A 25,479-nucleotide genomic window follows, 5' to 3' on the forward strand; every position below is an offset into this window, starting at 1 on the left:
GGGTGGATCACCTGAGGTCAGGAGTTCGAAACCAGCCTGACCAATATGGTGAAACCCTGTCTCTACTAAAATTACAAAAATTAGCTGGGAGCGGTGGCAGGCGCCTATAATCCTAGTTGCTCAGAGGCTGAGGCTGGAGAATCGCTTGAGCCCGGGAGGCAGAGGTTGCAGTGAGCCGAGATTGTGCCACTGCACTCCAGCCTAGGCAACAGAAAGAGACTGGGTTTCAGGAAAAAAAAAAAAAAAAAAAGTCTGTTCTCTTAATAAATATCAAAGTCATGAACGACAAAGCAAGACAGGAGGAACTACTTCAGATTAAAGCAAACTAAAGAGAGACACAACTAAATGCAACGTGCAGTCCTGGATTGGACATTTGGCAACAATGAAACATGGAGGGTGGATTAAACCGTACTGTACCAAAGTTAAACTTTCTTGTGGTAATTGTAGTTATGTAAGAAAATAAGGGCCGGGCGCGGTGGCTCAAGCCTGTAATCCCAGCACTTTGGGAGGCCGAGACGGGCGGATCACGAGGTCAGGAGATCGAGACCATCCTGGCTAACACGGTGAAACCCCGTCTCTACTAAAAAATACAAAAACTAGCCGGGCGAAGTGGCGGGCGCCTGTGGTCCCAGCTACTCGGGAGGCTGAGGCAGGAGAATGGCGTGAACCCGGGAGGCGGAGCTTGCAGTGAGCTGAGATCCGGCCACCGCACTCCAGCCTGGGCGACAGAGCCAGACTCAGTCTCAAAAAAAAAAAAAAAAAAAAAAAAAAAAAGAAAATAAGACTGTCATCGCACATCTAGTCCACCAATCAATAGCCCCTAGTCCCAAGGCTGCCTCCCGTCCCTGGCTATTTAGTGATGAGTCAGATGATACCTCCCAGCGCTTCGCCCTCGCCCCCTGACATCCTCCCTATCCCTGTTTTAGGGGTTTTTCCTCTCTGACTGTGCCATACCCTCCACCGTCTCCCCTCCTGCCTCCTGGGATCCACTTGTCCCTGCCCTCCTCTGAGTCCTGGCCCTCCCGCTCTCTTCCGCTCTGCCCTTCCTGGCTCCTTCCACCTCCTGCCAGCTACCTTTTTCCTCCAGGTGCGCACCCCTACGCCTAGCTCCGCTGCGCGCTTGCGCTCTACGCCCAAGGGAGCCGGGCTGCAGAGCTGGAGAAACTTCCGCGGCTACGGGTGCGGTTGCCTTCGGATCCCGGCTCCGGGCTGACACCCGCGCGGGGCTGAGACAGGTGTCTGCGCTCCCCGAGATGGGCTGCTCCAGCAGCGCTCTCAACAAGGCCGGCGACAGCAGCAGGTTCCCTAGCGGTGAGCAGAGGACTGGCGCCGCCGGCGTCCGGGCTGGGGACTCGGGTGGGCTAACTCCCCGGGACGTCCAAAGGGTGTGCCCGTGCCCACCCCGGCTGGCGGGAGCCGGGCCTCGCCCCGGAGGATGCCAGCAGAACCCGGGACAGAGCGCGATTTCCTCCCGAATCTGGAGCGGCGCTGCTGTGACCGCGGATGCGGCGGCCCTGGTGCGCTCCGCAGCGCTCGCTGCCGGAGGCCGGGCGCTGGACTCACCCTGTCCGCTGATGGGATCTCGGGGAATTGGTGTTGAAGCCCTAAGGCGGTTAGCCTCGGCATTGCCTTAAACACAGGAGAAATGTCCTATCAAGGCCTTCTCCCAAGGCTGGGGGTCGTGACTGACGCCTGCAATCTCAGCACTTTGGGAGGCTGAGGCGGGGCGATCGCTTGAGACCAGAAGTTCGAGAACAACTTGGGTAACAAAGCGAGATCTTCCACTCCCCCATCTCTACTAAAACAACAACAAAAACCACTTTTCCCCATTTACGCCTCCCATTAGCGTTTCAGCATCAAAGATGGCAAAAGATGCGGAGAATCCAGAGGAGCATTCACTCCATCAAATGGGTTCCTGCACTCTGAATAGGTCAGACACACTTTCCCCTATCTTTGACTTAAGTATCCATTGAGAAGTATGTGTGATCAAAAGTGGTCATCACTGACTCTTGCTGAAGAAACTCAACAAGGACGTTTTGTGCATGTACTATATAATACCCCAGTGCTTGGCTAGATGCTGGAGATACAAGTGACCCTGTTTGTGGAGATTGAGGGTGGAGGAGACCGACAAGAAACACGTGAAACAATTGGCTAAGATCGTTTCTGACAGTGATAAGTACTGTGAAAAGCATACACGCAGATACATGAATTAGAGAATAGGTTTTACAGCCGACTCACTTTTCTTAGATTTTGAATGTCTAACATTTTGGACAATGCTATGGAGGTTAAGTAAACTCTGTCAAGCTAGTTTACAGTCTTCTGCAAGGCGAACTTTAGCGGGGATTTTGTACTGGAGTGAATTCCTTTTCACAGATCTTCTCTTAGCACCTTGTGTTATTGCAGTAACAGAAAAGTCTTCCTCTCTGATGTTGTTGGTAGAGCGCACCAGATGGTCATGAATGCTTTTCAAAGCTCAGCCGCTGTGTCCTAGTCAGAAATACGTTGTGTTTCTATTATTTTTGTGGTGTGTGGTAGTTTATTTCCAGTTTCCATAGATAACAGAAAGCAATGACAAGTCAGGAAGTAAACAAAAAATTAAAAACATTATAAAAGTGATTCCAAACCCCTTTTCACAGACAACAATGTGAAAAGATGGAAAAATTCATTTATAATGCACAGTGCTCACTAACTTTTCTCCTAAAGAGCCCAGAGCTTCCATACCCCCAACGAGAGGCCAGAGCAAGCTGTTTCTCCAATGTTTCATGTTTTATGTTATGAAATTAAGTAGAGTTTCGCATTCTGTTCTCTGATAAATTTTTGTGGGTTTCAATATGAAAAGCCGAGGGAAAATGGATGCTTCAGGAAGATACATTTTCTTATTCTGACTTCTCTTAACCTCTGCTGTGCTTCAGTTATCCTAGGAGGAGCATCCTGGTTTAACAAGCAGAGTACTGACTCACCATTACATAGTTCTAAACTGATTAAAACATGTATTTCAGGGAATGTAACTCTCGGGGCAAAAGTATTCAGTAGGTGTAATGCAGTTTTTAATCCTTTCAGAAAATAATGAATAACTTTATCTTAAAAAATATTTTATCATCAGTATTGATAACTATTCCACTTGAGTTATACTCTTCCATTTTTTATTCTAGAACTCATTGCTGTTCTGAGTTTTCACAGATGTTGTTATGGAAGAGGTGTTAAAACGCCTGACAACCAGTTCTAGCCTTTAGAAAATTAACCTAATATGCTGCATAAATTGCTCAACACACACGTTACATCAATCAACAGGTCTATTTGCTTCTGACCCTCGATCAAACAATACTCTCTTGTAATTAGATACTATTCTGTGTTCGTCAACATTTCAACTTCATGATCTTAGGCCCAATAAATAATTCATTCCTGTTTCTGCAGCTTTAAACTTCTTTAAATCCTAGGTACAACCCCAAGCTTGAGTGTACATACTTTTAGACAAAAACAGTCCAAGTTTATTACGTGTCTGGTACATGCATTTATTCACTGTACTCTCAGTGCCTAACAATGTTCGGCATATAATAGGTCTTCAGTAATGATTTGTTGAATGAATTACTTCATTTAATCCTTATAACAATGTTATGACTAAATATTATGGTTGTCCTGTTTTTACAGATAAGAGTAAATAATTTATCTAAGGTCACAGGGCTGCTAAGAATCAGAGCTGGTGTTTTGAACTCATATGCTTTGCTGGGCACAGAGGCTCATGCCTATAATTCCAGTGGCTCTGGAGGCTGATGAGAGAGGATTGCTTGAGGCCAGGAGTTCAAGACCAGCCTGGGAAACATAGTAAGACCCTGTATCTAAAATTTTTTTTTTTTTTAATTGAAACATGTATTTCAGGGAATGTAACTCTTGGCGGTGCAGACTGGAAGTCCTAGCTACTCAGGAGGCTGAGGTGAGAGGATTGCTTAACCCCAGGAGTTCAAGGCTGCAGTGAACTATGATTGAGCCACTGCACTTCAGTCTGGGCAACAGAGTGAGACTCAATTAAAAAAAAAAAAAAAGAACCTATATGTTTAAACCAGCTTCTGCTAACGAGATGTAAATCTGTTTTTGCCTCGGATCACTCTGGATCCCCATTAGGTGTGTGGTCATCCACTATAAAAACAGTGAAATCAATACAATAAACACATTATACTATATATCTTTTTTTTTTTTTCTTAGACAGCGTTTTTTAGACGGAGCCTCTGCCTCCCAGGTTCAAGTAATTCTACTGCCTCAGCCTCCCAAGTAGCTGGGATTACAGGCATGCGCCACCACACCTGGCTAATTTTGTATTTTTAGTAGAGATGGGGTTTCTCCATGTTGGTGGAACTCCCGCCCTCAGGTGATCCACTCGTCTCAGCCTTCCAAAGTACTGGGATTAAAGGCGTGAGCCACTGTGCCCAGCCTATACTATATATATTATTTAGGGATAGAATAATCCCTTATTATCATTCTAAATATTAGTCTAATCCCTAAATAAGATACATAGTATAATGTGTTATACAAATATTATATATTTATTTTATTGTTTATTAAAAAAATTGAGACAGGGTCTTGCTATGTTGCCCAGGCTGGTCTTGAACTTCTGAGCTCAAGTGATCCTCCCACCTCGGCCTCCCAAAGTGTTGGAATTACAGGTATGAGCCACTGTGCCCAGCCTTTGTTATAAATTTAAAGCAGACAGCAGCTACTAGTAGACAGACATTAGGTTGCACAGGAATAATCTATTCTACTGATTATGTGGGGATATTTGCCCTGACCCAGTAGACACTGAATCTCACAGAGCTTCTTCCTATTGCCTCCCAAGATGACTGACCAGATAGGTGTGTGTGTTGGGGAGAACAGAATTGGAGACTCTGATTGTAAACAATTATCCAGTGCTCCTCAAAGCGTAGAACAGTGCCTAATATGTGGTAGTCACACATCGATTTTTATGACGTGCCCTGAAACGTGTGAGGAAAGAGATTTTCTTTCCAAAGGATAATCAGACAGATTAAGTTTGGAATTTCTTGTGTTTGTGGAAGCAAGTTTTAAATATTAGGACAATTTCTGTTCTTTTGAGTGTCCTGAGGATCCGATGCAATCTGAACACAAAGGTTTTATTGACTCCACAGACTTTAATGTGCCCGAAGATGTCTAGATGTTCACATCCAAACCCTCCTCCCAGTGTTCCTAGCCCTCTGCTAACATGGATAATCACTGCTCGATTCTTTCCTAATATAAATGCGATCTGTTTTGGCAGACTTCTTTCCAAGGTGTTACAGCCCAAGCACCAAACATGGACAAAGTCAATAGGTGGTAATTATTGACAAGTTCATTGCTAGGTTAATGTGTACATTTCCACTGACAGCTATAATCATTTGTTTGTTCTAACCTGAACTTTCACTAGCTGCTTGCTGTCCATGCTGCCTAGGCAATCAGACGAAGCTTGAATTTCACACAGTTATGTGAATTGTTCTTTGTACTGCAGTCATACCTTCAGTTTTCACCCAATATTTCACACTGTGACATCTAGTTAGGTCATCTGGTCCTAACTGCACAAAAGTTTTCCTTTTGAATTGAAGAAGAAACTTCATTAACATTAAACTTAATTTGTATAGGCTTTTCTTGCATATAGAAATTATATAAATTTTTTTTCTTTCAAATGTGTGCCTTTGTGTCATTTCTGGAGCCTGGCAGGTAAATAGCATTTGGTATGTCTTTGTGGTAGGCCTGGTGATTGCATACAGCTAATTGAAATGGAATAAAAAAACTATATACATGGTTCAAAAATGTGAAAATATTTGGAAAAGTCAGGCCTGAAAAGTACACCTTCCACCCCATCCTCATCATCTATTTAGTTCGAATCACACACATGAATAAACACTTATTATTTTAGGGGTTTTTTGGATATATTCTTTCAAAGTTTCTTTATGCATTGCAAATATTATTTCCTTCTCTCATCTTTATTTATTAAATGTAGTGGACTATACCCACTGTTCCTCACTTTGTTTTTTTCACCTAACACTATGGAGATTTTTCCATGTTGATATATAGAGAACTTCTTTCTCCTTGTTTATACCTGCATAATAATTTCTTCCTTGATTTATTTAACCAGTCCCCTATTGAGGGACATTTGATTTGTTTACAGTCTTTTCCTGTTGCAGACAAGACTGCCATGAATTCCTTTGTGCCTACATCATTTTGAATGTGTGCAAGTATATCTGTAGGACAGTTTCCCAGGAGTGGCATTACTAGGTCAAAATACGCACTGATAATTTTGATAGATAACTGCCTAAATGTGTTCTGTAACAGTTGAAGCAGTTTACACTGTCATCAACAATAAAGTAAATCTCTTTCTAAAATGGAAAACTTTCAGACATTTGGGTAATCGCATCGAAACATAGATGTGAGAGAGAAGTCAGGAGACAAGGTAGGGAGCATGCACTTGGTTTCAGGTGCTTTAGTTTGTGATCTCATTTAATCCTCACAATAGCCTTAAAACACAAACATTAGTTGCAGCAAATACAGCTAGAAAACGGAAGCTTGGTGCAGATAAGTCACTTGCCCTGGTCTCAGAGCTAGTAAGTCTAGTTAGCCTACTTACTAGATGGATAGATGGACCTGGGGCACATGGCTAACTTGTGTGACTCCAAAGCCCCTGTTCTTTTCACAACTTCCAGTTCCATCTGGGATCTGGTCCTAGTTCTGCAAGAAACCTGTAGTGTGGCCTTACACATAGAACACATGCAATCAGCTGAATATGGATGCTTGAGTCTGTAATCCCAGCTACTTGGGAGGCTGAGGCAGGAGAATCAGGAGGTCAAGCACCATTGTACTCCAGCCTGGGCAACAGACTGAGACTTCTCTCTAAAGAAAAGAAAAAAGAGGCCGGGCGCGGTGGCTCAAGCCTGTAATCCCAGCACTTTGGGAGGCCGAGACGGGCGGATCACGAGGTTAGGAGATCGAGACCATCCTGGCTAACACAGTGAAACCCCGTCTCTACTAAAAAATACAAAAAATTAGCCGGGCGAGGTGGCGGGCGCCTGTAGTCCCAGCTACTCGGGAGGCTGAGGCAGGAGAATGGCTCAAACCCGGGAGGCGGAGTTTGCAGTGAGCTGAGATCCAGCCACTGCACTCCAGCCTGGGTGACAAAGCGAGATTCCGTCTCAACAACAAAAAAAAAAAAAAAAAAAAAAAAAAGAAAAGAAAAAAGAGACCGGGCACAGTGGCTCACACCTGTAATCCCAGCACTTTGGGAGGCCAAAGTGGGCAGATCACCTGAGGTTGGGAGTTCAAGACCAGCCTGACCAACATGGAGAAACCCCATCTCTACTAAAAATATAAAAAATTAGCCAGACGTGGTGGCTAATTTTTTACAGGTATGCGCATGCCTGTAATCCCAGCTACTCAGGAGACTGAGGCAGGAGAATCACTTTAACCCGGGAGGTGGAGGTTACAGTGAGCCGAGATCGTGCCATTGCACTCCAGCTTGGGCAACAAGAGCAAAACTCCATCTCAACAAAAAAAAGAAAGAAAGAAAGAAAGAAAAAAAAAAAAAAGAAAAGAAGAGAGGCAACCAATAACTGTTGAGTAGTTGGATGGGTAAATGGATGATTGACAGAGACAGGGATTCAGGGAGGTAAGAGTATTACTCAGAAAAGTAGAGGAGGAATCAGAACCTAATGAATACCAGAAACTGAAAGGTAATATTGGCCAAGATGGGCTTGGGAAGAGAGTGTTGGGTTATGAAGAGGGCCTCCTAGCTATGCAGGAAAAGGTTAACACTGTAGAACAACGCTTGATTGACAACATTAAATCATGCTTCTGGACTGAACGCAGTGGCTCACGCCTGTAATCCCAGCACTTTGGGAGGCCGAGGCAGGTAGATCACCTGAGGTCACGAGTTTGAGACCAGCCTGGCCAACATGGTGAAACCCCGTCTCTACTAAAAATAAAAAAAATTTGCTGGACGTAGTGGCAGCTGCTGGTAGCTAGGACCTCTAATCCTAGCTACTTGGGAAGCTGAGGCAGGCGAATCTCTTGAACCTGGGAGGCAGAGGTTGCAGTGGGCAGAGATCACGCCATTGCACTCCAGCTTGGGTGACAAGAGCAAAACTCTGTCTCCAAAAAAAAAAAAAAAAAAATCATGCTTCTGTAAGGTGGCCCCTCATCCAGCTCATGTGTACAGTTTCACTTCTATGTTAATGTTTTAACAATATCAAGTTGAAAGAAACCCTGAATACCTGTGCGGGTTAATGAAAGGCTCACCAAAGCTGATAAAAACCTGACGAGGCTTCTAATCCTAGAGTGTGTAAGTGTGAGTAGTACTAGGTAGTTTTTTTTTCTTTTTTAGAGACAGGGTCTTGCTCTGTTGCCCAGGCTGGAGTGCAATGGTGCAATCAAAGCTCACTGCGGCTTGGACTCCTGGGCCCAAATTATCCTTCCACCTCAGCTTCCTAAAGCACTGGGATTACAGGCATGAGCCACTGTGCCCCACCGTAATTTTTTTTTTTTTTTAAGCAAAATGCCAGACTATAGCTCTCCAGGTGTGTTTATGTCTTGAAAGTACTGTAATGACCTCAGAAGCTTCTTCACCCATCTCAGGGCTATTGCTGTTGTTCATAGTCCTTGAACCACTTCTTGGGAATTGCCTTCGGGCTCTCAAGTTCATTCATTGTATATAATCAAGGGTGTCTGAGCTTTGTCCTTTAAGGATGAAGATTGAAAAAACAACAATCCACATTGTTTTTATTTTATTTTTTAAGTTTTATTTATTTATTTTTTGGTAGAAACTGGTTCTCACTATGCTGCCCAGGCTGGTGTCAAACTCCGGGCTTCAAGCAACCCTAATACCTCAGTCAGCCTCCCAAAGTGCTGGGATTACAGGCATGAACCACCATGCCCAGCCCCACATGGTTGTTAGCAGCTAAAACCCCCTAGGAATTAAACCTTATGAAGGCGGGTGAAATAAGACAGGCAATGCAGGTGTGCATGATTTAGCACTACCTAAGTTGTTATATCAGAGTTTCCCAGCCTGTGAGAATAGATTATAGCCATGCCAGCATTTCTCCTAGCCTTTAGGGCAGCCAGGTGGGATCTTGACAGACTGAGCCATCTGGAAGCAGCTTCCTCCATTTGTTGCAGTGTAATGCACAAATATCATATTCTATGTATGTCATGACATTGAAAAGATCAGGAAGTGTTGGTGGCTCAGTGCAGTGGCTCATGCCTGTGATCACAGCACTTTGGGAGGCTGAGGCAGGAGGATCATCTGAGGTCAGGAGTTGGAGACCAGCTTGCCCAACATGGTGAAACCCCACCTCTACTAAAAACACAAAATAAATTAGCTGGGCATGGTGGCATACACCTGTTGTCCCAGCTACTCAGGAGGCTGAGGCAGGAGAATCACTTGAACCCGGGAGGTAGAGGTTTCAGTGAACCGAGATTGTGCCACTGCCCTGCAGCCTGGGTGAGACTCCATTTCAAAAAAAATAAATAAAATAAAAATTAAAATAAAAAAGAAAGTGTTGGGATGTGCATTCCAGCTCGTCTGTCATTTTCACTAGTAGTTTCTTTTGCTTAGAGATAACATCTGCCTTCAGCCACCCCAGCAAGGACTTCTGTTGAAATGTTCTCCCTAAAGCATTCTCTTTGCTTATTTCTTTTCCTCACTGTTAATGATAATGATAATGAACATTCTCTCTCTCTCTCTTTTTTTTTTTTCTGTAAGATGATTTTTTGTGTGTGTGCCTGTTTCTGCGTCTTCCCATTTTCTCAAGACTCTGATATAAGCCACACAGTTTCTTTTTTGCTAATTTCCTTTACTTAGTACTTAGTCTACAGGTATAGGACCTGTAGACTAGATGTTATGGGAGGTTCTGGTTACCTGTACACCTTGCATTAATGTGTGGGTATGAATTTCAACATTTCATTTCAACTGAAAGACAGTATAGAGTGCTGATTAAGAATGTGGGCCTGGAGTTAGACTGGGTTCAAATCCTCATCCAGGATCAGTTATTAGTTGTGTGACTTTGAGCCAGGTACTGACCCTCTCCATGCTTCTTCATCTACAAAATAGGATCAACAATAGCACTTAATAGAGCTGAGGAATAAATGAGTTAATACATATAATGCACTGAGAATATAATCTGGGCCAGGAACAGTGACTCATACCTGTAATCCCAGCACTTTGGGAGACTGAGACAGGAATCTTGCTCTGTAGGCCAGGAGTTCGAGACCAGCCTAACCAACATAGTGAGACCCTCATTTTTTTTTTTTTTTTTTGAGGCAGAGTCTTACTCTGTTGCCCAGGCTGGAGTGCAGTGCTGTGATCTTGGCTTACTGCAACCTCCTTCTCCCGGGTTCAAGAAATTCTCCTGCGTCAGCAGCCAGAGTAGCAGGGATTACAGACATGTGCCACCATTCCCGGCTAATTTTTGTATATTTCGTAGAGATGGGTTTCACCATGTTGGCCAGAATGGCCTCAAACTGCTGACCTCAGGTGATCCAACCGCCTCAGCCTCCCAAAGTGTTGGGATTACAGGTGTAAGCCACCGCACACAGCATTTTTTGTTTGTTTAAGATCAAGTTCTAGATCTCTGAGTTTGTTGATTTCCTTCCTTTTTAAATTTTTTTTTTTTTTTTTTGGAGACAGGGTCTCACTCTGTCACTCTGTCACCCAGGCTGGAATGCAGTGGTGCGATCACAACTCACTGCAGCCTCAACCTCCCACCTCAGCCTCTCACCTCCACCTCAGCCCAGCAGCTGGGACTATAGGCATGCACCACCACACCTGGCTAATTTTTTGTGTGTTTTTTGGAGAGTTGACATTTTGTCATGTTGCCCAACCTGGTCCCTAACTCCTGGGCTGAAGTGATCCTCCTGCCTCAGCCTCCCAAAGTGGTGGGATTATAGGTGTGAGCCACCTCACCTGGCCTTGCTCACTTTTTTAAAAAGTAAATTTATTTAAAGAAAAATGGTGACAAAATATTAAGTCAATAATAGCACAAATGGTAAAGAAATATTCAAAAATCATAAAAGTGGTATGTGAATGGCCACAGTTTATGAGACAGTTTTTCTAAGGCTACCAGGTCTTCTTATTTAGCTAGATTACTTGCTCTTGTATTTGTGCTGCTATAATTTTTTAATTTTTTTATGTTAATCTACTTTTTTTTTTAAGACAGGGTCTCACTCTGTCACCCAGGCTGAGTGTGGCCTCAACCTCCTGGATTCAAGTGATCCTCCTGCCTCTGCCTCCTGAGTAACTGGGACTACAGATGTGTACCACCATACCCAGCTAATTTTTTATTTTTCGTAAAGACAAGGTCTCACTATGTTACCCAGGCTGGTCTCAAACTGCTGGTCTCAAGTGATACTCCTGCCTCGGCCTCCCTGCTATAATTTTTAAAAATCAATTTTATTTTAGAATAGTTGTAGATTTACAGAAAAATTATGAAGTTAGTACAGAGAGTTCTCACATATTGCACACTCACTTTCCTCTTTTTTAACATCTTATATTAGTAGGATATGTTTGTCACAATTAATGAACCAAATCTGTTACGTGATTACTAACTAAAGTCCATGCTTTAGTCAGACGTTCTTAGTTTTTCTCTAATGACCTGTTTCACTTCCAGCGTCCCATCCAGAATCCCACATTGCAGGTAGTCATCATGCCTCCTTTGGCTCATCGTGGCTAAGAGTTTCTCAGATTGTCCTGGTTTTTTTTTTTTTTTTTTTTTTTGAGACAGAGTCTTGCTTTGTCGCCCAGGCTGGAGTGCAATGGCCGGATCTCAGCGCACTGCAAGCTCCGCCTCCCGAGTTCACGCCATTCTCCTGCGTCAGCCTCTTGAGTAGCTGGGACTACAGGCGCCCGCCACCACGCCCGGCTAGTTTTTTGTATTTTTTAGTAGAGATGGGGTTTCACCGTGTTAGCCAGGATGGTCTCGATCTCCTGACCTCGTGATTCGCCCGTCTCGGCCTCCCAAAGTGCTGGGATTACAGGCTTGAGCCTCCGCGCCCGGCCTGTCCTTGTTTTTGATGACTCTGACAGTTTTGAGGAGCGCTGGTTAGGTATTTTGTGGAAGGTTCCTCAACTGGAATTTGTCTGGTATTTTTCTCACGATGACACTGGAGTTATGGGTTTTTGTGTGAGTCACCATGCCTAGCCTATTCTTGTTTCTCTATATTTAAATTTCTTTTTTTTTTTTTTTTTTTTTGAGACGGAGTCTCACTGTGTCTCCCAGGCTGGAGTGCAGTGGCGCGATCTCGGCTCACTGCAAGCTCTGCCCCCCGGGTTCACGCCATTCTCCCGCCTCAGCCTCCCGAGTAGCTGGGACTACAGGCGCCCGCTACCGCGCCCGGCTAGGTTTTTGTATTTTTAGTAGAGACGGGGTTTCACCATGTTAGCCAGGATAGTCCGATCTCCTGACCTTGTGATCCACCCGCCTCGGCCTCCCAAAGTGCTGGGATTACAGGCTTGAGCCACCGCGCCCGGCCAAATTTCAACATTAAGTTTGTCTTCCAACTTCATCACATTTACTTTGTGATGATCAAAACGAATTCTAGATATGTAAATTCAGGTGCTTTTATTAAAAAGAAAAGTGGTCTGACTGATTTTTATTTGCCCTCAAAGAATTTTTTGGTTGATAATTTTATATGTCAGTTACATGGAATATAACCTAAGTTCGCCTTTCTTCAAATCAGTGTCCTGTTGGCATCTACCAGCTGATGGAATGCACACTTGGGGATTAGCATTTGTACCATGGCACACAAGACAGTGTTTGTACATGCTTTGATGTGGGAAAAGGGCAAAAAGATCTAGAATAATGCTGCTCTACAAATGTTGACTGGATGGATGGATGAAGCATAGAATGGAATTGAGGCAAAAGCAAAGTAAGAAAATGAGAAGGAAGATGAGTGGACTACTCCTCTGGAGTTGACTCATGCTACATCTTGGTTCCAAAACGTCAAAAACTCAAGAACCTAGAAATGGTGACAGCAAGGAAAAATACCAGGACCCTCTTCCTTACAAAGTTGCTCAGTGAAGTCTTTAGGATGTCTGATATGGCATGGTCATAGGAAATAACGACAAGATTTTGTTTTTGTTGGGTAGGAACTTTTCATTTCTGATTAGGGTTGAACTGAGTTGAAAAGCTTCCACCATAATGTGAATTTCAGGTATGTTAGCTCTAGTTCTAATCCCTTCTGTAATGTTGCCTAGTATTTAGTTTCTTTGTGTGCCTATCACAACGGTGCTTACAACAAGGGTTCTGTTAGTTCAGCTGTCACACTGAATTTGTGCATAGATCAATTTACAACAGAATCAAGGGAGATAATGAGCACCAAAGGATTAGGCTCAGAGCAGTGCATGATTTGATGAAATGTGGAGTTCAGAAAACAGACACATCTTTAAACAAATTCAGATGTGAAAACAATGCATCTGTCTACAATATTTATTATGTAATAACATAGATTAGGCATAGAATGTCTCCTATTTGTGGACAAAAATATATCTCATTGCTTTTCAAGTTAGCCTGCTAGAAGAAATGATATAGTACCTTTTTCTACCTTGAGGAGGTATGGTGAGGATTCACAAACTCATATGGACAGAGTTATGGAAATACTTGGGTAAGAGGTAATATATAGCCACCAAGTTGTGCTTAATGAAGGGAGTAGCTATTTGAATTTCCCTGAAGACAGTAAACCCTAGGATACCAGGAACCACATTTTCCTCTTTTTTTTTTTTTTTGAGACAGGGTCTCTGTCTGTTGCCCAGGCTGGAATGCAGTGGCGCAATCATGGCTCACTACATCCTTGACCTCTGGGGCTTAAGCAATTCTCCCACCTCAGCCTCCAGAGTAGCAGGGACTACAGGTGCATGCCACCTTGCCCAGCTAATCCAAATCTTGCTACCTGCTAGAACTCCTGTGGCCACCCAGATCTCGCCTGTAGTATGCATTTGATGAAAATGTGATGAATGAGTGAAATCAAAGCCAGCAAACAGAATGAAACATTTATTTATACACAAATTATGAATGGCCTTTATTAACCCCAATCAAGTTTAGTTAAATCGTTGCTAATGTTACGAGTACTTTTATTTATTTATTTATTTATTTATTTGAGATGAAGTTTTGCTCTTGTTGCCCAGGTTGGAGTGCAGTGGCACCATCTTGGCTCACTGCAACCTCTGCCTCCCAGGTTCAAGTGATTCTCCTGCCTCAGCCTCCTGAGTAGCTGGGATTACAAGCATCCACCACCAGCCCAGCTTATTTTTTGTATTTTTAGTAGAGAAGGGGTTTCACCATGTTGACCAGTCTGGTCTCGAACTCCTGACCTCAGGTTATCTACTTGCCTCAGACTCCCAAAGTGCTGGGATTACAGGGTGAGCCACTGTGCCCAGCCTACTTTTCTATTATTTATCAATAATCATGTTTTAAACTGTACCATGATAACAATACAACTTTGTAGGTCAACACTGACAACTTCACAGTGTTTAGGAGACTGTGTAAGCCCTTTAATGTTGCAAGTTAGCTTTTCTGTTGCTAATTTAGCTATAGTGTATTGACAGGTCACTCCTGGTACTCAAGGGACCTTTGTACAATTAGAAAGAGGCCTTCCCCACCAACAACACATGCACCCTTCAGGTGCACCCAGGCTGGAGTTCTGCCTCATGCAGTGAGAAGCTTGTACAGCTGTGCGCTGCGTCCTTGTTTAGTGGCTACCTTTTCATGTCAGATACCATGCTGGGCAAATTACACACATTATCCACTCTGTCAGTTCCCCTAATAAGCCTGAAAGGCAAACAATATCCACATTTTACAGATAAGGAAACTGAGATCCAGAGAGGTTAGGAACTAACTTGTCCAGATTGCACAGTTAAGTAAATAAATGGCCGAGTCAGGATTCACACCCAGTGTTAGAACAGTCTGAATGCTCTGCTTTGGTTAGAGGGGAGGGAGGGAGATCAAACACTAAAAAATGTACTTCCTTCAGCAGCTCAAGGGTAAGAATAAGGTGAGGGTTATGTAATCTGGAGCCAGAAAGGAAGTTTTAATGGTAATTGTAGACTTTATTGTGTTCTCTGAGAGATGGTTCAAAACAACTATTTGTTTTCCAATCTTTTCATTTATTTCCTCTATCTTTCTTCTTCTTCTCCTTCTCATTCTTCTTCTCATTATTCTTCTTCTTCCTCCTCCTCATCCTCCCCCTCCTTTTCCTCCTCCTCTTCTCCCACCTCTTCTTCTCCCTCCTCTCCTTCTTCCTCCTCTCTGTCTTCTCCATCTTCTTTGTCTTTGTCTTGCTGTGTTGCCCAGGCTGGAGTGCACTGGCATGATCTTGGCTCACTGCAACCTCTGCCTCTGAGGTTTAGGCAATTCTCCGGCCTTAGCCTTCCAAGTAGCTGAGATTACAGGTGCTGGCCACCATGGCCAGCTAATTTTTTTTTTTTTTTTTAAAGAGATGGGGTTTCACCATGTTGGCCAGGCTGGTCTCGAATTTCTGGGTTCAAGTGATCCACCTGCCTTGGCCTCCCACAGTGCTGGGATTACAAGTGTGAGCCACCACACCCAGACACTGTGCATCTAATTTCACCCTTGTTTGGGCCGCTATGGGAGGTATAACAATAGTGATGCTAAGATTGACAAGATTAGTGGGTGCTAGTCTCTGTACTAGTTCTGAGTATTATCTCATATAATCCTCATGTCAGTTCCCTGGTTCAGTAATAACACTATTCCCACTTTATAGGTGATGAAACTGAGGCAGAGAGAGGCTTAATAAGGCTAGTAAGTGCAGGAACCGGAGTTAAAATCCACTACACTGGCCGGTGCCATGACTCACGCCTGTAATCCCAGCACTTTGGGAGGCCGAGACAGGTGGATCACCTGAGGTCGGGAGTTCGAGACCAGCCTGACTAACATGGAGAAACCCCATCTCTACTAAAAATACAAAATTAGCCAGGCTGGTGGTACATGCCTGTAATCCTAGCTACTTGGGAGGCTATGGCAGGAGAATCGCTTGTGCCCGGGAGGCGGAGGTTGCAGTGAGCCGAGATCGCACCATTGCACTCCAGCCTGGGCAACAAGAATGAAACATCGTCTCTCTCTCTCTCTCTCTCTCTCTATATATATATATATATATAGACACACATATAAATCCACTATGCTATAGGTGTCCTTTTCAAGCTCATAAAGTGTCTGTCCTTTTAGAGCAGATTTGTCTCTTCTATCACATAGGAAAAAGAACTGAGCTATTCCTTGGGAGCTACTGCCTCTGAAATACAGCAACTTAAAAATTTAGAGTGTAATTAATCAATATGAATTGCAAAGTAAATGTGGCCCTGCCCTTCTAGCATTTTCTCTATTTTGGGTGTGAATGGTCATTTTAAAAGTATTATATGTCGTTTGGGCTACCACAAAAAAAAATATTAAAAGACAATGACATTCTTTTGTAAAGTTTCCCAACTTGGCTGACTATTTTCAGGTTGTGTTTTATAAAAGTATATGTTGTGGACACTTGCCTACTTCCAGTGTACCAGTACAATTGGGAAAGTTACATAAGAACTGGCCTCATGCCTGTAATCCCAACACTTTGGGAGGCCGAGGAGGGCGGATCATCTGAGGTCAGGAGTTCAAGACCAGCCTGGCCAACATGGAGAAACCCCATCTCTACTAAAAATACAAAATTAGCTGGGCATGGTGGCTCATGCCTGTAGTCCCAGCTACTCAGGAGGCTGAGGCAGGAGAATCGCTTGGACCTGGGAGGCAGAGATTGCGGTGAGCCAAGATCACACTATTGCACTCCAGCCTGGGCAACAAGAGCAAAACTCCATCTCAAAAAAAAAAAAAAGAATGAAAATGGACCGACCTGGGCAACATAGAGAGACCCTGTCTCTAAAAAAATTTAACACTTAGCCTGGCATGGTGGCACATGTCTGTAGTCCCAGCTACTTAGGAGGCTAAGGTGGCAGGATCACTTGGGCCTGGGAGGTTGAGGCTGCAGTAAGCTATGGTCATGCCATTGCACTCCAGCCTGGATGACAGAGTGAGACCCTGTCTCAACAACAATAAAAGAATGAAAGTGAATGGATATTGTGATCATGGGTATGAATATTCTAGCTATGGCAAAAATCGACAGATCACTTGGACACTTAGGACACCATTTGTGGAGAAATCAATTTTCTCAAACTTTCGCAAAGCTTTTTGTTGGGAGAGAAAACTTAGACTGATAACATAATATGTTTTTCAAAATGTAAAATTGTGTGGCTGTGTTTTGGGTGTGCCAGCACATTTTTTTCCACACAATTTTTGCTGTAGGAGAATGATGCCTTTAGAATGTACTCACTATTGGCACAGGTGGATGAAAATGGTTTGTCTCATTTAACTGACAGTACTAATCACTGTAATAACTATTTTACCAGAAAATATAATTTGGCAGACATCCGTGATTAGGACATTAACACATTTCCTGTTTTTTTCCCTAAGGCAATTATCACCAGCCCATCCTTTGTGTGATATCTAAATGCATTGTCTTCTCAGGATGAATTTCTTTTTGGACCTGAAAAATCACCTTGATTAAGTCGCCCTACTTGCAATTAATTTGAAGGCTTCATTCATGATGAGGCAGAAGGGGGAGGTGAAAAATAGCCCTCTCCTCAATTCTAATTGAGCCCTAAGTCTCATAAGGTTTTTCTTGAGTTCTGCTTCTCTACTTCCAGCTGTAATCCCTCTCTGCAGGAGGATTCACACCTAGTCCCCGAGGCAGGGTGGAGATGCAGATATTCACACACACACACACACACACACACACCGCTACCCTCCTCATTTCCCTCCTCACAGGAACCTCTCTGTAAAAACTGCCCCTTTCTCAAAACAGAAGACATATTTGTTAATAAGATAGAGAGCTCAGCTCCAGGCTGTTACATATGTTTCCAGCTAAGATTTATATGTTCAATAGCCTCCTGGATTTGCCACCAGGATGTACAATCTACAACCATCTCCAAGATGCCATGCTCCAGCCTGAGCAATTCATGTCTCTCTCACTGGCCCAAATCCATCTATCCCTCTCCCCTTCCCCAGAACACATATTTTTAGAGGCAGGGTCTCTCTTCCTTGCCCAGGCTGAGTGCAGTGGCACGATCACAGCTCACTGCAGCTTTGAACTCCTGGGCCCAAGTGATCCCCTCCATCAGCCTTCTAAGTAACTAGTACTACAGTTGCACACCACCATGCCCAGTTAATTAAAAAATTTTTTTGTAGCGATCAGGTCTTGCTATATTGCCTAGGCTGGTCTTGAACTCCTAGCCTCAAGTGATCCTCCTGCCTTAGCCTCCCAAAGTTCTGGGATTACAGGCATGCTGTGCCTGGTCTATCCTATATTTTCTATCTCCAGCATCAGAGCTATGAACCAGTGTTTCTCTAGACCCTCCCTCTCTCTCTCTTCAGCCCCTGAACTGTCATTATATCCAGTCATTTTTACTTCTCATTTCTGAGTCCTATTTGCCCTGTGTCACTGGACACATTGACTTCTGTGTTGCCTGCCTCTAATTCATTCTACAGAGGGAGGTTTTTTTGGTTTTTTTTTTTTCTGTTTTTTTTTTTTTTTTTTTGAGATGAAGTCTCACTCTTGTCCCCCACGCTGGAGTGCAATAGTGCTATCTCGGCTCACTGCAACCTCTGCCTCCTGGGTTCAAGTGATTCTCCTGCCTCAGCCTCCCAAGTAGCTGGGATTACAGGTGCATTCAACCACGCCCGGCTAATTTTTGTAATTTTAGTAGAGACGGGGTTTCACCATATTGGCCAGGCTGGTCTGGAACTCCTGACATCAGGTGATCCACCCACCTCGGCCTCCCAAAATGCTGGGATTACAGGCGTGAGCCACTGCACCCAGCTGGGAGGTTTTTAAAATCCAGATTGGATTGATTCATTTCTCTGCTCACAATTCTTTTTTTTAGTTATCTTTATTTTTATATTTTTAAAATGATCAGTTTTTGGAGGTATAATTGACATACAGTAAACTGTACACATTTATAGTGTACATTGTAGTAAACTCTGGTATATCTGTACACCATAGAAGCATCAGCACAATCAAGATTGTGCCCCTTTGAAATCTCCCTCCTGTCTACCCAATCCCAGTCTCCAGAGAGCCATGGTTCTACTTTCTATCACTGTAGATAAGTTGGTATTTTCTAGAGTTTATATAAATGGAATCTTATGCTATGTAATCTTTTTGTCTTCTTTTACTCAGCATAATTATTTTGAAAATCATCCATGTTGTTGCACTTATCAATTGTTCATTTCTTTTTTTATTACTGGGTCATATTCCCTGGTGTGAACGTTCCACAGATTTTTTGGCCCATTCACCTGTTGATAGACATTTGGATTGTTTCCGGGTTTGGGCACTCACAAATAAAGATGCTATGAACATTTGTGTATAAGTGTATGGACATGTGGTTTCTTTTCTCTTGGGAAAATACCTATAAGTTAAATGGCTGAGCAATATGGTGCGTGTATATTTATTTAACTTTTTTAAAAAGTCCTACTAGAAATTCTTGTTCTTCGTGCTTCAAGGATAAAATCTAAACTCTTCAGCACCACCTGCAGGGCCCTCCCTGACCTGGCTTCTGCGCTAGCCTCCAGCCACACTATCCTTTCCTGAGTCCTCCAGTCTTCCCCGTGTGTTCTCTTGGAACTCGTAGAAACTTCCTCAGCACACTCAACTCATGTGTGACCTCTTGCCACTCAGTACACAGGGGTCACACAGCGTTTATCGCATGGGATTCTTTTTGTTAGATTACTGCTTCTGATGGCTTCACCTGTGGTACTAGAGCCTGTAGTTTTCATCTTTGCACGTAAACTGCTTTTGTACATCCCGTGTTTTCATTTGGAAAGTTTTCTTTTTTATGTTATAAATAATCTTTAAAGCATCTTCGGAGGTGTTGGTGAAGGTGGTAGATTGAAGATATGGATCTCATTTTGTGCTTTCCTGGAAACCACTAATATGACAGTAAAGAGATTTAAAAAATAGTTAAAACCCACAGAAATGGGAAGAACAGGAAAAAAAAAAGACAATAATAGAACAATACTGGAGTTTAGGAAGCAGACAGACATGCGATAACTCTTTTAACATGCCAAGGAAAGCTTAATTTGATTAGCAGTAGAGAAAACTGAGAACCACCCTGGATACCACAGGCTGCTTAAAATGCTCCGGAGCTGGTGGCTTGGTATCTCAGTAAGTCCTTCATCTTCATGAAGATTAAATTGATAGGCTGTTTGATATGAATACATGTGTTCAAAAGAGAGAAAAATGGCAGTGAGTTGAATAAATGATAATACCCGAACTCCTAGGAAATGAAAAAGCATGACAATTATTAACTCGGGGAAAAATAAAAAATTGTAATAACTTAATATATGGCTCAGTTCTTCACAGAAGACACAGTCATTATACAGACATATAATTGGATATTGGTATGATCCAAATTACAACATTACTATTTTAAATAATTAATATACAGTCAGGAACTGAAAGGAAATGTGGGCCGGGCGCGGTGGCTCACGCCTGTAATCCCAACACTTTGGGAGGCCGAGACCGGCGGATCACGAGCTCGGGAGATCAAGACCATCCTGGCTAACATGGTGAAACCCCGTCTCTACTAAAAATACAAATAAATTAGCTGGGCGTGGTGGCGGCGCCTGTAGTCCCAGCTACTCGGGAGGCTGAGGGAGGCTGAGGCAGGAGAATGGCGTGAACCCGGGAGGCGGAGCTTGCAGTGAGCCCAGATCGCGCCACTGCACTCCAGCCTGGGTGACAGAGTGAGACTCTGTTGTGACTAAGCGAATTATAGAGAAACGCCACACTTTGAGACAAATAAAAGAGTCCTTTTATTTGCCGGCGTCCGAGAGGCAGCTAACGCTCAAAATTCTCTGGGCGCCGAGGAAGGGACTAGTTTTGTTTTTATACCGTGGTCTAAATAGGGGAGGGAGGGTTTTAGCTGAAGCAATTTTTACAGAAGCAGAACTGGCAAAAAGTTAAAAAATCAATTGGTTACAAATGCAGTTACAAAAAAACTAAACAGTTCCAGGTGCAGGGGCTTAAACTATCACAGAGATAAATGCAGAGGTTTGGGTGCCATCCACCGAGCGCGTCCCCAGGAGCTGCTGGTGCAGCTTGCCTCAATATCTTATCAGTAGGTGCATTCCTGGACGTGCTTTGAGTCAGTTTTACACTAGGTGTGCCTTAAGGGAGGGAGGTGAAAAGGAGCTGCAAGTGAAGAAACTAAAAATGGAGTCTGGGCCGGGCGCGGTGGCTCAAGCCTGTAATCCCAGCACTTTGGGAGGCCGAGACGGGCGGATCACGAGGTCAGGAGATCGAGACCATCCTGGCTAACTCGGTGAAACCCCGTCTCTACTAAAAAAATACAAAAAACTAGCCGGGCGAGGTGGCGGGCGCCTGTAGTCCCAGCTACTCGGGAGGCTGAGGCCGGAGAATGGCGAGAACCCGGGAGGCGGAGCTTGCAGTGAGCTGAGATCCGGCCACAGCACTCCAGCCTGGGCGACAGAGCAAGACTCCGTCTCAAAAAAAAAAAGCTTTCTGATTTCTAAATCCTTCTGCAGTTGGAGTTTTCTCAGTCCCTGTAACTTTTTATACATGAGAAAGTGGGTCAAGATCTCTCTGGCACCACAANAAAAAAAAAAAAAAAAGAAAAAGGAAATGTGAATGTGTAACAGGAGAGAGTGGCTGGTGGTGGAGGAGAATAGGAAAAGAGCTAAGTTTTTATCTTCCAGAGTAAAAGTTAATTGAGCAGGGCGTGGTGGCTTACACCTATAATCCCAGCACTTTGGGAGGTCAAGGCAGGTGGATCACTTGAGCCCAGGAGTTTGAGATCAGCCTGGGCAACTCGAACCGCATGAGACCACATCGCTATTTAAAAAAAAAAAAAAAAAAAAAAAGTTAATTGAAAGGCCCAAACTGAAAAATCCTGAAGCACAATTCATTTAGCAACATAGAAAAAAATATTCCTCCAAAACAGCTAAAACAATTAGCTTCTATAAGCGAATTGTTGCTTCTATAAGCAACTATTTCTTTTTTAGAAGGGGAAATGGGAGAGGAGACCTGAGTATTACTTGTCTTTAGCTTACACTAGATAAGCAGATAACTCTAAACTGCATGTACATATGACAGGTGGATGGTAACTTAGTGGGAAAAAAGAAAAGAAGAAAAACAATCTTTGGGGAAAAAAGAAGAGGAAAAAGATCCCCTAGAGACCCACTTTCACTTTTGACTCATTTTCTTCCAGTTTCCTCCCTGCTCATTTGTGATTTGTTTTCCCTCTTTTGCCCTCCCTCCCCTGCCTGCCTTTCTTTCAACATTGCTGTAATCATACTTTATATGAAATTGATAGCTAACTTGTTGAGCACTTAATTGCACAGTAGACTTTGGGTTAATAAGTACTTTATATGCATTACTTTATTTGACCAACCCAATCATGAGTGATTTCTCAACTTATTGTATCATAATTATTTTCTTATTTTAGCATCTGGTCTTCATAATCATCTTTTTCATGGTATAATAATATCCCATGGTATGGAATATTTATCCATTCTCTAACTTGTTAGACTTTTAAGTTGTTTTCTAGCTTTTGCTGCTATAAAGAACACTGTGGGGTGGGTGTGGTGGCTCATGCCTATAAATCCTAGGACTTTGGGAGGCTGCAGCAGGAGAATCACTTGAGCCCAGGAGTTCAAGACCAGCCTGGGCAACATAGCGAGATCCTGTCTCTTTAAACAGAAAAGTAAAACAAAAATAAAAACATGGAAGAATATTGGGATTTTATATACATACACATATATATTCTCTCCCAAAGCATCTACATAGGTTTATGCTTTTAGAATATATTTTCAAGAAGTAAAACAACGACAACAAAAATTTCCAGAAGTAAAACTACTGGGTCAAAGAGTATCAACATTTTGCCAATCTTAAACATATTGCCTATATTTAACTATCCAGCGCACTTTTGCATCCTTTAAACTATCATGCCTCATGCAACTCTGAGATCAATATGAGGGAGAGAAGAGAGATTCACCGCTGTTTTAGAGACAAGATCACTGGCAGCTAAGTTTCCAAGCTCATACAGTTGGAACAACGGCCAGAAGTCAAATGCATGTTTCCCTACTTTCTGTTGATTTCTTTTCCCACTGTGCCCCCCAAATGACATGAAACTCAGGCTGAACTGTCTCTGCTACTTCCCTTCTCAGACATCTTAGCCTTTTCCTATTAGGGCTTCTCTACCACAGTCCCTTTTCCATTTGCTGGGGGCTTTTCTGTGTTAGAAGGAAAGTAAGAGCTCTCTAGCGGCCCAAGGACCTCACATCATGAAACCTTCTAAGTTTGGGAATCTTCTATTGCCCTCCCCTCTGCAAAAAATGGAAAAAAAATTTCAAAAAAAAAAAAAAAAAAAAAGGAAACCTTCTAAGTCTCAAGACGAGAAAGTGTGAGACAAGGAAAAGAACAGAGAAACAACGTGGAGTAAGCTCGATTAGAATCTGGGACAGGAGCCGTGAAAAGATGCACAAGGAGCAAACAGGAGAAAACTGTGGTTTTGGAGGACTTCAGAGCTTAAGATGAAATGTTTGAGCTGAAGACAATAAAGGGATTTGACTCGGAGAGTGTTAGGGTCATGGTATGGCCTTTCTGTACTCAGATATACTTGGAACTGTCTTGAACTGTTAAATCTACTTTGTGATGTCAATTCACTTTTCAAGATAAAACTAAACAATAATTTGTGTTTTCTCTTTTCTCTTTATTTTTCAAATGAATAACCAAAAGTAACTTCAAATGAGCATTTTTCAACCGCTGAAGAAAGTGGGTCCTGCTTTGCCCAACCAAAGCCACGTACATTGGGAAGAGAATCTACTGTTGATGGCAATGTACAAAGGGAAAGCCATCCTCCTTTACAAAAGCTCAAGATTTCAGCAGAGCCTACAGCGAATGGTGTTAAACCCCTCCAAGAACAGTCCCTGGCCAAGGACGTAGTCCCTGGAAGGGATACTGCAGACGAATCAGGGTCCACAGAAAAGACTCAGCCTGGAGAGGGACTGAAGGAATCTGGGCCACCTCAGCCAGGTGGCAAAGAGGATGCCTCAGCAGCAGAAGGAAAGAAGAAAGATGCAGGAGCAGGGACAGAAGCTGAGCCTCTAAAAGGAAATGTGGAAGCTGAGCCTTTAGGACCAGAAGCCAAGGGTCAGCCTTTGGGGACAGCAGGAGAGAAGGACTCCCTCAGAGCAGTGGAGGCCACTGAGAATCCACAAACTGCTGCAGAGATGAAGCCTCTAGGAGCAACTGAGAATGTTCTGCCTCTGCAAATAGCTGGAGAGCTACAACCTCAGGGCACAATGGGAAAGGATGAGCAGGCCCCGCTTCTAGAAACAATTTCCAAAGAGAACGAATCTCCAGAAATATTGGAAGGAAGTCAGTTTGTGGAAACAGCTGAAGAGCAGCAACTTCAGGCAACACTGGGAAAAGAGGAGCAGCCCCAGCTTCTAGAAACAATTCCCAAAGAGAATGTAACACCAGAAGTATTGGACAGAAGTCAGCTTGTGGAAAAGCCTGTTATGAATGATCCACTCCATGAAACTCCTGAAGGTCCAGGAAACATGGAGCAGATTCAATCTGAAGGAATAATTGGAAGCATGGAACATCCAGCACGAAATGTAGAGACAGGAGCCTATGTGGAAATGGTCAGGAACATCCATACTAATGAAGAGGACCAACACATTGAAGGTAAAAGTTATGCTAGCAAACCTTCTGGATGTTTAGATGGGTTCCATAGGAGACCAGCTCTGGGGGGTGGGGTGGGGTGACTGACACACAGTCCCTGAAGTCACTTTCAGGTGGTTGAAGTTCGTTTGACCAAACCAAAAAGGCTTCTATGCCTGGGAAAGAGGCATTCTATTAATGCTCAGTTTATCAGCAAAACTTTTCCGAAACATCATCTCTGTCCAAAATTTTAACCTAGTGTTTAAATAGTATCTAACTTTGAAGGCAACATGCGAAACTTTCTGAATTTTTCCAAGTTGATGCTTCATCAGGCCCCATGTATGAAATCAGGGTCCAAAGTAAAGGTGAATAGATGATTACTGGAGGAATTCACTTTCCAATGAAATGATATATACATAATGGATCTTAGAATGTTATTTTCATCTTTGTGAAGCTTATCTTAGAAAATGACTGTCAGGACAGGGTGCAGTGGCTCACATCTGTAATCCCAGCACTTCAGGAGGCAGAGGGGGGAGGATAGCTTGAGCCCAGCAGTTCATGACCTGCCTGGACAACATAGTGAGACCTCTTTCTCCAAAAAAAAAAAAAAAAAAAAAAAAAGAAAATGACTGTCAGTCTGCTCTTGTTCTTCTGTAGTTTTAAAATCTGTATTAGAAGACCAGAGAAAATGTACTATGTCTTTTTTTTTTTTTTTTTTTTTTTTTTTTT

At 43.2% G+C, this 25,479-nt stretch overlaps 1 protein-coding gene across 2 annotated transcripts in view; it reads left to right on the forward strand.

Moving 5' to 3' along the window:
• The first annotated feature begins 891 nt into the window (after positions 1-891).
• Positions 892-25,479, forward strand: part of ERICH5 (glutamate rich 5) — a 27,179-nt gene continuing 2,591 nt past the window's right edge. Inside the window, exons 1-2 of one of the 2 annotated variants that reach the window (XM_025394871.1) lie at positions 892-1,311; positions 23,821-24,774. In XM_025394871.1, coding sequence (XP_025250656.1) covers positions 1,254-1,311; positions 23,821-24,774 — 1,012 coding nt within the window. In that variant the 5' untranslated portion in view covers positions 892-1,253. The remainder of the gene's footprint in view (positions 1,312-23,820; positions 24,775-25,479) is intronic. The other variant, XM_025394872.1, reaches the window with a different exon arrangement.

The sequence above is a fragment of the Theropithecus gelada genome, chromosome 8 (assembly GCF_003255815.1).
Source record: "Theropithecus gelada isolate Dixy chromosome 8, Tgel_1.0, whole genome shotgun sequence".
NCBI classification, from domain to species: Eukaryota; Metazoa; Chordata; class Mammalia; order Primates; family Cercopithecidae; genus Theropithecus; species Theropithecus gelada.